The following is a 15,377-nucleotide window of genomic DNA, read 5'->3' on the forward strand; positions in this document are numbered from 1 at the left end:
TGTCCACCTTCAACAAAGTTTGCCCACAGCAGATATGCCACAAACATTTGATGAATTAAAATAAGCTGTGTCATTATCTAAACTTCAATAAACCTCATTAAAAGTGATTTTCAGCCTGAAGGTTGAGTATGTTCCGTAACAAATTAAGTGGGTCTTACTATTTTTAAATGGGAAAAAAGGGAAAATATCAGATATACACCTAGAATAAAGACAAGCATTATGTGAAACCCTGTATTTTATACTTCATCAAGATGTAAAGAGAACTTCAGATAAAGGAAAAATGGGTTAAGCAATAAGGTTAGTTTTTTTTTTTTTTTAAATTAAGAATGTGACCTTAAATTATGCTTAAGGAATATTTAGGATTTGTCATAACTGAAGACTCTCCTTAATTTCTATTTAATGAGGTAATAAGTAGGTGAAAAAAGAAACTGGCTTTAGAAATGAGTTTATGGTGAGTTTCCATTGTGGCTCAGCAGGTTCTGAGTATCCATAAAGTATCCATGAAGATGTGGGTTCAATCCCTGGCCTTGCTCAGTGGGTTAAGGATCCAGTGTTGCTGTAAGCTGTGGAGTAGGTTGCAGATGCAGCTTGGATCTGGCGTAGCTGTGGCTATGGCATAGGTTGGCAGCTGTAGCTCTGATTTGACCCCTAGCCTGGGAACTTTCATATGCAGCAGGTGCTGCCCTTAAAAAAAAAAAGAAAGGAGTTTATGATTTTAGTTCCCTAATGGTCTTTATATAAGGAACAAAGTTCTTAAGATATGGTTTGGAGGTTTTAAGAAGTTATAATAATTTCTGATAATTATAACTCATGCCCCTTAACAAATAGGAAGACAGTGCCATCTTCTTCCCTAAAACACTTAACTGGCAGAAAAACCAGGTAAATAACAGTAATATAGACAGCTTTAATGAGGTTCCAAACCCACAAGTTTTATTCAGTGTTGAATCTTATGTGTCCTTCCTTCCCCCTTTAGTTTTACCTCTTTTGACATGACCTCTGAAATGTTGTATGATTCATCTTCTCTTCCTCTTTTCTTTCTCATAACTACAAAAAAAAATTTTTATTCTTCATAGTAATTAAAACAAAAACAAACACACAATGGAGTTCCCATCGTGGCTCGGTGCTAACAAACCCAACTAGTATGCATAAGGATGTGGGTTCGATCCCTGGCCTCGCGCAGTGGGTTAAAGATCTGGCCCATGAGTTGTGGGGTAGATCACAGATGCAGCTTGGATCCCACATTGCTTTGGCTGTGGCATAGGCCAGAAGCTGTAGCTCTGATTCGACTCCTAGCCTGGGAACTTACATATGCTGCAGGTGTGGCCCTAAAAGGACAACCCCCCACACACACATATTCATCAAATAGATCAAGGAAATTTACCTGTATTCTCCTCACTTGCATCAATGGAATTTTTACCCTACAAAACAAGGATATAGAATATTATTTTCCTAAAGACTTTTATGGCATTATATATTAAAGGTCACCATTTAAGGGTTCCTTGTAGCTGAACCATATCCACAACTCTTCACTATTATACTTACCAACAGGTAAACTTTTTCTGTATTTCTCTACTGTAACTTGTTGGTAACCTTATCTCTCTACTTTTCCCCAAAGCTTCTACTTTCCTCAATTTTCTTCCATGTAAGAGAAATTTTAAAATTAAAGATAGCAGGCATTTTTATTTTGAAATTAATGTGTACATTTTCTTTAACTGTATGTTTATGATGAAGATATTCATTGGGTATGGTATGGAATGAGTCCTCTTTTTCAGTACAATTTATAAGTTAAATACAAGTGGAAGCTGTCCTGTCTTAATAAATCTATTTCTTGCTTAAAAAAAAAAAAAAAAGTTAAATACAAGTGAAAGTAGAAATAAAAGAGAATACTAACTGAAAAAAATATTAGTGAGGAGATAAGGGAAAAGATGTTCCAAAAACAAAGTTCCAAATTGAGAGCTGGAAAAGAACAGGTTGACAACATGTATGATAAATCAAAATAAGAAAGTAAATTTTAAAGCGAAGTTAAAAATGTAAAGGATTAAAAAAATAACAAGAGACTGGTAAAATGGAGTAGGCAGATTTAATGATTGACATCTTTAGGAAAAAACAAAACCTGGTATAAAAATTAGCTGTGAGGTCTGGTTTAAATCAACAGGTTGAAGAGTAGGGAGTAAATGGTTAAGCCAACAAAATTTTAACTATGTTCTTCAACAACCTCAAATAAGTCCCTTGAATTACGGAGTCAAATATCAGTCTTTAATAATTGCTTTTGTTGCAAAGTTATCTGCTATGCACTTATTTTAACATCACCACTATCCACACTAATAATCAAGTAACTGGACTTAAGGTTACCTTTTCTTTTCTCCTATTGGCATTTTGATGTTTTCTAATAAAAGCAGGTTAGTATACAAGTTAAATGTGGGGTCTGAAACTAGTCCTAGGTTCAAATCCTGGCATTACTATTTATTAGATAGGTGACCTTCAAAGTTAATCAATTCTCATTCAGAGTAGTTATGTTCTATAAAGTTGCTGTGACTACTGAATTAGTAAACACTGAATCAATGTATCTAGAAGAAATACAAGTCTAGGTTCCTGGAAGCCTTTTGGTCACATCTTCATCAACTGATGAACACACAACCCTATTTTATGTGTGTTGCTGTTTAAAGACATCTCTTTAAAATATATGCTGGACTTCCTGTTGTGGCTCAGTGGATTAAGAACCCGACTAGCATCCATGAGGATGCAGGTTCGATCCCCGACCTCACTCAGTGGGTTAAGGATCTGGTGGTGCCATGAGCTGTGGTGTAGGTCATGGACATGGCTGTGATCCTGCGCTGTGACTGTGGCCAGTAGCTGCAGCTCCAAGTCAATCCCTAGCTGGGAACTTCCAGATGCCACAGGTTTGGCCCTAAAAAATAAATAAATGCTGATTAACATTGAACAGCATTATAACTCACACCTTAAAGAAACTTACATAACTCACCTATTTTCTCCATAAGCCACATCACAGCCTTCTTACATTAGAAACACTAGCCAGCACTTCAGCACAATGTGGCTGATGGTCATCTTAAACATCGGAATCACCAAAACCACAAAGATGCAAAATTCAAGGCATTAAATAGACCACAAGAAGGACACTTGTTTGCACTGTAACAGCTTAAATAAGGTAGGTCGCTTTGTTGGACCACAGCTAGAAATGTGCATGTTGGAAGAATCAAATTTTTTGCCACTCTGCACATGTACATGTCTGCAAATGGCCACATAAACATGAGTATTGATTTGGGATTACAAATAAATTTTACCAAGTAGGCTAACTGGCAAATATGCAATCTATGAATAATGAGGATGAACTGTACCTTATGTCCTTACATCAGGCTTCTTTATATGTAAAATAAGGATAACAACACTATAATAGTTGCTTTGAGAATTAAGTAAAAGCATGTAAAGCTTAGAACAATACCCAACAGAGTAGTCCACAAATGTTTTTATTATTTTTTTTTTTCACTAGCACAATTATTATTTGTACAATCCCTATCAATATGGCATTAAACAGTCTCACGTTAAAACATATCCTCCTGAAAGATCACATCTGATATTCAGGCTATCCCTAAATGAATACTCTATCTGAAATGCTGTCACCATATATTCTATCTGTTCCAATTTTGGTTTCACTGCTGCAGCTATGGATAAGATAAAAATTTAGACTACTGTTATGGCTGTAAATTGACATGATGAGGTTAAAGGCATGAAGAATAATAATTACGGGCTCCAAAAGAGCTGGCTACTTATAAAATACCTTGCAATACAAAATATTTGCAGAGTTTTTTCCCAGACAAGAAAGTGAAATTTTGCTATTATGAAAAATTAGTCCATAAGATAAGGAGTCATAATTTAGCTCTGCTTTCTTATCTAAAATACTGAGAAACAGATTTTACATGGTTTTATACAGCCAACAAAGACAGGTTATCAGATAAAGGTTAAAATTATACAGACGATCAATCAATAGTCAAAATAATACAAAAGAATGTCTTCAATATTTAAGGCAATATATATAAAATACTCTAGCTTACTATACATTACCTTAGTAACTTTTAAAGATTCCTTTTTTCTCTCCAATTTCTCTTTCTTCTTCTGTTCCTGTAAGATAATTTTTTCTTATTGTCAAAAGTGGAAAATGCAAAGTATGAAACACACATCTCAAATAACCTCACAATGAAGAAACTAAAAATTAAAAACAAGAACCTGTAGTTCAAGCCTTTATGGAATAATAGAATAGATATACCCTCCTGCCTTAAGCAACTAAAATCTACATAAAATATACCAAATGATGGTTTTCAAATAACATGCAGCAAAGGGCAGTGAACACTGACAGAAGGGAAACAAATGAGGTCAATTTCTGGCTGCCCAGCTTACTGCCTGGGGCAATTTCCAAGTGCAAATAGTGGAGGGAGAACCCAAATAGAACTCAACAGTCTCCTTGAGTTGAGGACACTGCAAAACTCAGAGGAGCTAGCAAACCAGGGTCAAATACCAGAGATGAGAACTCTAAAGCTCTGTAGAGATATTCTCAGGCTGCCTAAAGATCAGTGTGAGCACAAGAAAAAAAAAAATCAAGGCCAGAAAAAGAGGAATGACAAATGGAACAATCCCTGCACTCACAAGGGATCAAGAAGAGTTCACATTCCCTTCAGCCAAAGTAGCAAGGCCTCAGGGCATCTAGAACATCCAGTAGAGGGACCAAGTTAACCTCAGACTAAAAGAGCTGTTTCATAAGCACCCTAACAAAGCTTTAAAATCAGGACACAAGAGATGTGGCTAAAAGTGTATTTGCCTTACAATAACTCATTTGGTTTGGTATTCGCTTCTCTATTTCATTTTGCCATACAAAGGTTTAAAAAGGGCTTCAACAAAGAGAAAGAGATTTTAGCAAAAAGAGCAAAATCTTAAAATGATCATTAAATGTGAATGATGGGGGTACAGATTTATTATACTGTTGATATTTGCCCAAGGTTTTAAATCTTCATACACTCTAGTGGACTAAATGAATTATAGTGTTTTAGATTGATAAATGCAATAGGAAGATAAAATAAGGTAATCAGAAGTGTGAAAGCAGAGGCATCAAGTAACTTTACCTAAGGTTGTCATGCAGGCGTCACTGAGAAAATGTTTAAGGTTTGAAGATGATGATGAAGTAAGCCAGGCAAATTATCTATAGAGAAGATTCCAAATAGAAAACAGCAAGGCCCAAAGGCAGGAAACAGAAAAGGAACAGATCTGAAAGGTAATGGGGTTAAGGGAGGCAACTAGATTGCTTACAGTGTTATACAGGCTTCAGTTTTGTCAGAAACAATATAAACTAGAATACAGTGAAACACCATAAAATACTTTTATAAGAAGTGGGGGAAAGCACTAAAGAAAAATAAATTCTTTACACAGTATAAAATCTCTCAGAAATGAAGGTAGGGAGTTCCTGACGTGGCGCAGTGGAAACAAATCCAACTAGGAGCCATGAGGTTGCAGGTTCGATCCCTGGCATCACTCAGCGGGTTGAGGATCTGGCATTGCCATGAGCTGTGGTCTAGGCTGCAGACGTAGCTCAGATCCAACATTGCTGTAAATGTAGTGTAGGCCAGTAGCTGTATCTCTGATCCGTCCCCTAGCCTGGGAACCTCCATATGCCACAAGTGTGGCCCTAAAAAGCAGAAAAAGAAAAGAAAAAGAAAAAAGAAGTGAAGGTAAATGAATATTAATCAACTATAATAATAAAAAGATTTTTAAAAAAATGAAGGTAAATGAAGACTTTTTCAGACATACAAAAGCTCAAAGAACTTGTCACCAACAGAAAATGCAAACAAATCTATAATTAGAGAAAGCAGATTGCTAAGTATCTGGTGAAAAAAGAAAATGGGAGAAAACTAAAAAAGGGCAAGAATTCAGCCATACAAAAAGAATGTAACCTTGCCATTTGCAACAATAAGGGATGGACCTTGAGGGGATTAAGTGAAGTGAAGTAAGTCTGACAGAAAAAGACAAATACCATATGATCTCACAGGTGGAATCTTAAAGAAAAAAAAAAGAGCTCATAAGAACAGATTGGTGGATGGGGATAAGGGTGTCAAAAGCTACAAATTTCCATTTGTAAAATAAACAAATCACTGAGATGTACTATATAGCATGGTGACTATAGTTAATGATACCTATTGCATTACCTGAAAGTTGCTGAGTAATTATAAAAAATTCCTGCCATAAGGGAAAAAAATTTTAACTATCTATGATGACGATCTAGGCTTACATGCTGACCATTTTGCAATATATACAAACATTGAATCATCACACCTGAAACCAATATAATATTATAGGTCAAGTATACCTCATTAAAAAGGGGGGGACAGGAAGAATTTTTTGAAATTGATGGTTATGTTCATTATCTTCCTTGTGGTGGCTTCATGGGTATACATTTTAAATATGTTCAGTTTTGTGTATATCAATTCTATTTCAATTAAAGCACTTTTTAAAAAAAGGGATTGGGCAGCATAAAATTCAATTTTTAGCGTCTAAATACATTACTGCATAGGATAAAAACCATCGACAGGTGAATAGAAAAATAAACATTGGTATATTCATATAATGGAATGCTTCTTCAGAATAAAAATGATCTACTAAATAAACACACATAGGTGAATCTCAAAAATACACTGAGACACAGAGTACTTATCATATGAATCCATTTATATAATATTCTATAAAAAGCAATATTAATTTAATAACAGGAACAGAAATCAGTGGTTGTCCAGGGCCAGAAGCAGAGATCATTTAGACAAGAGAACTTTTTAGAGTGATGGAAATGTTCCTTATCTTGATTGTGCTCATTCAACTTGAGAATTAAATGTACGTGTTTTATTGTATGTAATTTATATCTCAATAAATCCGTTCTTTAAAAAAAACTTATGAAGTTCCCATCGTGGCTCAGTGGTTAATGAATCTGACTAGAAACCATGAGGTTGTGGGTTCAATCCCTGGCCTCGCTCAGTGGGTTAAGGATCTGGCGTTGCCATGAGCTGTGGTGTAGGTTGCAGACGAGGCTCGGATTCCGAGTTGCTGTGGCTCTGGCATAGGATGGCGCCTACAGCTCCAATTCGACCCCTAGCCTGGGAACCTCCATATGCCACAGGAGCGGCCCAAGAAAATGGCAAAGACAAAAAAAATTAAAAAACATGCTATTAAGTATAATCAATCACACATACATACCTCTAATTGCTGCTGTTCCATTTTAGTCAATAAAAATTTGGAGTAAATATTGCTTTTTTCAAGCAAATGTTGAAGTCTACGATATCTAATATCCACAGACTCTCTATCCCAAGACATTCGAGCCTATCCAAAGAGAAAGTTTCCATAATTATTAAGTTTTCTGACATACATTAATTTTTCTGCATAACATGTAACAAAGCTGGCTAAATAAATGAATAAATGCTCTGTAGGTTTAATATATTTCCTGTAATGAAAAATACTATTATAACTTTAAATTCGTTTACTAAAAATGAAACAAACAAAATGCTAGAATAGTTATAAATCATGATTCTGGGATTCAATAAACTATCTGGTGAGACATAGCTTGGATAACAAAATATTGAAATTTCATACACTGATTATATTGTTACTGGCATTGACAGAGTTGAAAGTCCACTTTGAAATATTTGACATTAAACTTAGAAAGTAAATATTTAATTGCAGTAGAATTTAAGCTTTTAAACAATCAAATGGTTTCAGAAAAGAAAATTTTCATACATCAGTTTTATCTGAAAGAAACTGGAATTAAAAGATAATCTCACTAGCTAGAGCCTAGAACATGTTTTTAGAATTTAAAAACTACAGTGTCAAAATTTTTCAACATGCTAAATCTATTAATTTCTTATAAGCTTTCCTCCTGAGTATTATGTTGCCCAAGCTTTGCCTTTACCTTTTAGCTTTAACTTTCATATTCTTAGCTTTATCTTTCACTTTCTGTACACCTTCCATTTAGAAACCTCTGCTTTCCATATTATTTTTACACACCATTTATTTATTGGTTTGTTAGAGTATACAACAGTCTAGTGGCTGAGGAGGTACCCTCTCTCAATTCACAATAAAAGTTAAAACATTCTAAAAGAACAGCAGAGGGCACAAGAGAGAAAACAAAAAAATGAATAGTTTATAAAGATCCACAAACTTTTTTTGTAAAGGGGCAAAGAACCAATATTTAAATATTTGAAAATATGGTTTATACTGCAAAGACTCAAATCTGCCTTCCTACATAAGAGCAGTTATAGACAATATGTAAATAAAACTTTATTTACATAAACAGGCAAGCCAAATCCAGTTCATAATTTGCCAACCCAATGCTATAACCTGAACTCAAAAGAAAAGCATTAAGTGAGGTGAACAAGCCAAGTGAGAGGTAAATCTATACAAATCTTACCAACCAGCGTTTCCACTTTTTCGGGTTGGGAGGAAGAAGAGTGTGTAAGTGTGTTAATTAGTGGTTAATAAGGCCTGACCTTCCAAATCAGATACCATTGTATATTGGCTCATATTTCACAGACAGTTATCTCTTTTCTATCAAAATAAATTCATTTCCTAGTATAAAAGCAGTGAGAACAAGATACCTAAGAATAAATCTAATGAAAGTAATACATGCAAATTACAGGAAAATTACAACTCTTTCAAAAATCACCCATAATCTTATCCATGGAAATAATATGTTAATGACTCATAAAACTATTTCAGTTCTTTCAGGACAGCTTTTCTTTTGCTATTACCAATATACTACTATGATTACAGTAAGGAGTCACTGAATGAAATGAGTACTACAAATGGGGAGATGAAACTACTTAAGACTTTATTATTTTGTTTTGGTTTTCTTTTCAAATTCAATTTTTCAAATTAAAGTATAGGTAACTTACTAAAGACTTTATAAATATGAATTCTTAAATTTAACTTTAAATTTAATATTTTAGTTAAAATACACTGTGCTTAATTTAGATCTATCTGCTGCCTTAAATCCTGCTCAGATTAAATTAATTAAAGCTTTAAAGTATCATAATGGGGAGTTTCCATTGTGGCTCAGCAGTAACAAACCCAACTAGTATCCATGAAAAAGTGGGTTTGATTCCTGGCCTTGCTCAGTGGGTTAAGGAGCCGGCACTGCCCTGAGCTGTGGTGTAGGTCGAAGATGCAGCTGGGATCTGGTGTTGCTGTGGTGTAGCCAGCAGCTGTAGCTGCAGCTCCAATTCGACCCCTAGCCTGGGCACTTCCACATGCCACAAGTGCGGCCCTAAAAAAAAAAAGTAAAGTGCCACCATGGAACAATTACTTATTGCCTTTTTTTAAGGCCATACCCTCAGCACATGGAAGTTCCCAGGCTACCATAGCCATAGCAACATAGGATCAGAGCTGTGTCTTCGACCTACACCACAGCTCAAGGCAACGACAGATCCTTAACCCACTGAGCAGGCCAGGGATCGAACCCTCATCCTCACAGATAGTTGGATTCATTTCCACTGGGCCACAACAGAAACTCCCGGAACAATAATTTATAATGTAATTAGAAAATTATGCCAATGATTAACCTTTAAAAACCCAGTCTTCAGTATTTCAAAATAATTTTGTAGTAAATATTTCATCTTATCATTACCCTTTCTTGACTTAATTTTATTATTTGTTATATTAACATAAACTGTAGCTTCATCTGTGAAAAGTACTGATTGCCTGGGCAGGAAGCTTCTCTTGATGAGGATGAGTATGTCAATGGTCACCAAGAGCATAAATTCTCCACTGCCCATCCTATTACCTCTACCCACCCCAGATTCCCCCTACTCCCCAGGGAGTTATAGTTTGGTCTACACGCACGTGAACTATTTTTTTCTTCTACTTTTCTAAGAAACTCACAAATCTTACCTTTCCCCTTCCCCCACTACAAAGACCTTAATGCTACTCCCAAGTCTTTCAGACCTAACAATGACTTCTTTCAAAAGGAAATGCAGGTGAAAAGTCAAAGAAAGTAACTGTAGCAAATGAATGTCAAAGTCATTCTCCAGGCTCTTCACAAACCTTCAACTCTCCTAAAGAAAGCAAATGCTTCTCATTAAGAACTTAAGTTAGCTCTTCCTCTCTTAAGTACTTCTAAATATATGCCCATAAATACTGTATTCTTCCCAAAGGACTCTTTACTTGTGTATACTGAATTTTTTGGCTCTAAAGACAAGTTGGAACTTATTCTTAGAATTTTCTCTATAGCCACTGAAGGAATAATTTTTAAGCATCAAATGCCGAAAGTAATCAAATTCCTGCAATATCTGTACATAAAAACATATGTAATAACAATGGATCATAGATTTTTTTTTAGCAAATTACACCCTGTATCAATAGGATTGAAAAAAGCTAAATACTTTACTCATGGAGGATTGAAAAATAGATTAAAAATTGCTATTTTAAGTTCTATAATGCATAATCACTAAAGAAAAGCCATCTGTACCAAACCTATCCCTCAAGAGTAACAATTTCAAAAAATCTCAGGACTAGAGCCCCCATCGTGGCACAGCGGAAACAAATCTCACTAGGAACCATGAGGTTGCAGGTTTGATCCCTGGCCTCGATCGGTGGGTTAAGGATCCAGTGCTGCTGTGAGCTGTGGTGTAGGTTGCAGACGCAGCTCAGTTCCCATGTTACAGTGGTTGTGGTGTAGGCTGGCAGTTGTAGCTTTGATTCAACCCCTAGCCTGGGAACCACCATATGCCGTGAGTTCGGCCCTAAAAAGCAAAAAAAAAAAAAAAAAAAATCAGGACTGATGGCAAGATGTTTGTTCAAAAGCTTAAAACTTTCACTGAAAGTTTAAGTTATTCTGACTCCTAGTTTAATCAAAAAATACTTATGGTACCACAAATTCTGACAGAATTTTCAAATGTAACAGTGCTTCATTTGAACTAATGCATTCTGGAAATGCATTCTTATGCTACTTCATGTCTTCAAATAGTTATTTCCTCAATTACAAATCATTAGTAACAAAAAAACTAGTATTTACTGGAGTGAAAGTATAACAAAGTGGTTTAATATTGTGAATACTAGAACCACATGGGCCACACTGCAATCTTTGTTCTACCTTTACTAGCTGTGGGACCCCAGGCAACCTCTAGATACCTCAGTTTCCTCAATTGTAAAATGAGATCAAAACAGAACCTACGCTATAGAATATGTTAATAAAAGTAATAGTTTATACTAGTAATTAAGCTAGTAAGTTTAATAACAATGAGTTTAATGATAGTATCTATAGAACAGCTGAGGCGTCAGTGAGTAAATATATGTCCAGCATTCACAACAGTGACTGACTCAGTATATGATCATGAGGTGTTAACAATGCTAACAAAAGAATCATTGCTGATATAAAAAAGCGGGGAACCAACTAATTCATTACTTGTCTTTAAAGTGCATTAGTCCCCAGTTTAAGTCCATGTAATTACATGGAGTTAATAAAATATTACTGTCCTTAGAGAGGTATAGGGTTAAGGGCAAGAATTCTGGAGACAGCCAAATCTTAAATCGAATTCACTGGTGTGCCACCTCGAATTGCCTCAGTTTCATCATATGTACATGAATATATCAAAAGTAACTATATAACTATGATATCGGGAGGGCTAAATAATTACAAGAAAATCACTTAGTAAACAGCACATAAGAGCAGTTTATGCACATTCTTGCATAGGCAGTGATGAAGCAAAAGGGTGGGACAATGCTGGAGTAAAATACACTTAAGAATTGAATTTTTTCAAGAAGTTAAAAACTACTTTTAGTAATATACAAAATACTCTGAACAAGAAAATCACAAGCGATATAACTTGTCATTGAGAAGGTACATCAAATTTTAACCTAAAGGGTCTTAGCAAAAGCCCAAAAAATGGAAAAGAAAGAAAAAACAAGTTGATCACTTAGTTGGAATAAAGCACCGAAAGAATTCACTAAAAAGAATTCACCACCGACTTTGGAAGAATTATGATGGCTAAATAAGCAATTTGAAATGTTCACTTAAGTGAGATGAGGCCACTTTATTGACCAAGAAAGGCTACATCTGATAGAAGCACCATTCAAAGCCCGTGCAAAAGTTTCCTCAAAGACAGCATCGGTAAACATACAAATATATAACGAAGCCCGTTTTAAAGGTGATAAAAAAAAATCAAACTGGTAAACAAACCACAGCCCCAAGTAAGCATCAGTTTACTACTTAAGGACGAAGAACTTGATGTCTAAATTACCTTTTCTAGCATTTTCCGCTCTCTCTCAAGCCCAGCAGCCTCAAGCTGTTCTTCCTCTTCTAGCATGGCTGGGGTAATCACGGCAGTCTCCGCTTGTTCAACCATATCTGGAGCTAGGGACCCTGGGGCAGGGGACACGGCCTTTAAATTGCAGTTTTAGAAAGCGATCACTCAACATCCGAATTAAAGAAGCTTCCTTCCTTTCCCAGGTGTATTTAAGGTAAAAGTTGAAGACCTACAGCGACGCCAGCCTCACTTCTCAGCTAGGTCTTCACAATGTCAAACAAGTTGCCTGGACCCCAGCTTACAAATGGGGATGTTCAAGAAAACACAGCTCCTCTGCGTAAAATCTCCTGTACTATACAAATATGTGCGATTCTGGGCGTCCGTCACTCACCCCTCACAGAAAGGGTACCCGTCCTTCCCTCCTCAGACTGTTTGGGGTCGGCTCTCCCCCAAAGCTCGGCAGCAGTCTCCATGCTGCTCCCCCTCCCCCGCCCCGGACCCCGCCGCCCGCGCCAACAGGAAGATTCTTCTCACTCACCGCCGCTGCTCGCGGGCTGCTGTGCCGGCATGGCAGGACACACACTCCGATACCCAGTACCCTCCTCTAAACGCCTGCAATGCCGCGAGCTAAATCCTCACGGCCGCTGCAAGTTCCCCCGCCAAGCGTCCAGTGAGAGAAAAACGCGCGCTCTCCTTCGCGGGAAAACACCGTCATCTCGCGATACTTCGTGCTCCCCACCCCGCCCCCGAACACCGGGGGCGCGAGATTTGCCGAAGTTTGCTTTTCCTCCAAACCTACCCGGGCTGCCGTGGACGTTTAACTAGACCTCGGTCTTGGGGAAACTGAGTTCTGCTGCAGAAGTCAGCCTTTGACGAGCATTGTAATGCTGGGCGAGTCCGCCCACCATGGAGGGCCCAGTTTCCTCGCGTTATTTAAGGTGCCAAACTATGCAGTACTTTGGTAGCGCTCTTAGCAGTTTCCAAGGCACCTTCACTCGCTGTCTGATGTGATTAAATCCCACCAACCGATGATCCCTTAGGCAGAAAGGTTGTACGAGTATCCAGGTGAAAATGCCAACCTTGCCCACCATCCACAGTTCACATTTTGAGGTAAAATTTCCCAAAGTGACCCAGAAGAGAGCTCTTTTTGTGGGCGGGATGGGAGAAAGAAATGATAAGATTATGGTAGAGTTTCAAAAAGTCATTTCAAGATAAGGGAGAACTTAAGGCAGTGATAAAAATTGAGCAGAGCAGCCAGTAGAAAAGCTGTAAGATTCAGGAATTCAATAGAGCAATAATTAGAGATGGCGTTTAAAGTCAGGAGCTGGGCTTTTCTTGTCTCTAAATTTCACTTCAGCCTTCAGTTTCACCCATTCTTATCTGCAGTTCCTTTCAACAAGTTCTTGTGCCACCCCCCTCCAACTCAGAATTTATGGTATACTTGCCATGTGACGAACCACCTGCTTCCTCCATTTCTGACTCCAATTGTATTTGTACAAAATTCAACCGTCTACAATGCACATCTTTCATAACCATCTTCATCAACCTTCATAGCACTCTGAGATTAGCAGAGCAGATTGATTTTATTCCTACATTATAGGTGAGAAAACTGATGCTCACAGAGGATAAATTAACTTGCCCAGAAGGCTACAATCACTTTGTGATAAAACAGTAGCCAAACCCAGGTCTTTTGAAAACTAGTTCAATATTAAGATCAAGTATAACCTTCATTAATAATTAATTTTAAATCCTAACTCTTTCTAACCAAAGACAATAGCCGTCAGTCTCACATTACTAAGATTTTTGACCTTTACTAGTGTTACTCCAAAATTTCTTTCCCCCTGACTTTGACACACTGCTTTTCACAGGGTTTCCCCCTAATGAACTGAAAAACCTTTTCTTGTTACTTTTATTTTTTCTTATCTTTTTAGGGCTGCACCTGTAGCATATGGAAGTTCCCAGGCTAGGGGTCAAATCAGAGCTACAGCTGCCGGCCTCCACCACAGTCACAGCAATGCGGTGTCTGAGCTGCATCTGCGATCTATACCACAGTACACAGCAATGCTGGATCCTTAACCCACTGAGTGTGTCAGGGAGCTAACCCACATACTCATGGATACTAGTCAGGTTCCTTACCACTGAGCCACAATGAGAACTCCCTCTTGTTACTTCTTTTGAACACAGTTATGGCTCACCTCTCAAAATCTCTTCTCCATCTGCTGCTTTTCTCTAAATACTTTGTTCCTGGTAGTATCTGCTCTACAGATGTCAATGATCAGCTCAAGGCCAACATTTCCCTTCTAATTCCTTAGAGATGGAATGGGGAAGATTTGTCCAAACACACATGGGATAGGATTCAAGGCAATTTCATCAGATTCTCAAAGGATAGAAATCTCATCTTATATCTGGGCCCACATTTGACACAAGTTGCACTAGGGTGTCTTCTGACACTTCTGCCACTGTGCAGACTTTAAGAGTGGCTATGAAAAGTTTTGTTCATCCACTTTCATTTAATGGTCACCATTTCAATGTCTTTTCTGGAATCTAAGTGCTGGACAGCAATGAACCAGACAGACAAGATCCCTATTGATAGGGAACTTAACATTACATGAGTTGAGGCAAATAAGCATGTGTGAGAAGCACTCTGCCAGATGTTAGAGTGGTGTGAGAGAAACTAGGTAGTTACTTTAAACTGCATAATCCGGTATCTGAGGAAGTGACATATATTTAAACAGAGAACCAAATGTCAAGCAGCCAGCTAGCCCAAAGGGAAAAATAGTCCAAGCAGAACCTACAGCTAGGGCCAAGAGACAAAGGCTTGGGTATCAGAAGTTTGAGTATCAGAAGGCCAGTATGATGAAAGCTGAGCTGACAAGGGGATATGTCACAGAAAATCAGAGGTAGATCGTCCAGATGAGGCACAAAATGTCTTCTTCTAGAATCTTCTTCATGTTAATGGCTTCACCATCCACCCAATCATAAAAGTGAAATAAAACAAAACAAGAAAAAAAAAAAGCCACTGTTCCCTCTTGCTTAGATGGCCCCACTTCCTGCCTACCTGACAAAGAAATCAAGAGCTGTAAAAGAGAA

At 37.3% G+C, this 15,377-nt stretch overlaps 1 protein-coding gene across 6 annotated transcripts in view; it reads right to left on the reverse strand.

The window, feature by feature from the left end:
• The window catches only part of HELLS (helicase, lymphoid specific), a 42,415-nt gene extending 29,456 nt beyond the window's left edge, over window positions 1–12,959 (reverse strand). For 4 of the 6 annotated variants that reach the window (XR_014826666.1, XR_014826667.1, XR_014826668.1 and 1 more), the window contains exons 1-6: window positions 12,826–12,959; window positions 12,282–12,403; window positions 7,249–7,371; window positions 4,081–4,137; window positions 1,382–1,418; window positions 980–1,044 (exon numbers count right to left, since the gene is read on the reverse strand). Coding sequence is in view for 2 of the 6 variants with exons in the window: in XM_003359300.5 (XP_003359348.1) it covers window positions 980–1,044; window positions 1,382–1,418; window positions 4,081–4,137; window positions 7,249–7,371; window positions 12,282–12,403; window positions 12,826–12,856 (435 nt within the window). In the remaining 4 variants the exon portion in view is untranslated. The remainder of the gene's footprint in view (window positions 1–979; window positions 1,045–1,381; window positions 1,419–4,080; window positions 4,138–7,248; window positions 7,372–12,281; window positions 12,404–12,825) is intronic. The other 2 variants (XR_014826669.1, XM_084994979.1) reach the window with 1 other exon arrangement.
• Between the last annotated feature and the right edge of the window lie 2,418 nt (window positions 12,960–15,377).

This window comes from Sus scrofa, chromosome 14, assembly GCF_054392235.1.
Source record: "Sus scrofa isolate SSC_HxYL_T2T_F1_AM1 chromosome 14, Sscrofa_HxYL_maternal_Yorkshire_Landrace_v2.0, whole genome shotgun sequence".
NCBI lineage: Eukaryota > Metazoa > Chordata > Mammalia > Artiodactyla > Suidae > Sus > Sus scrofa.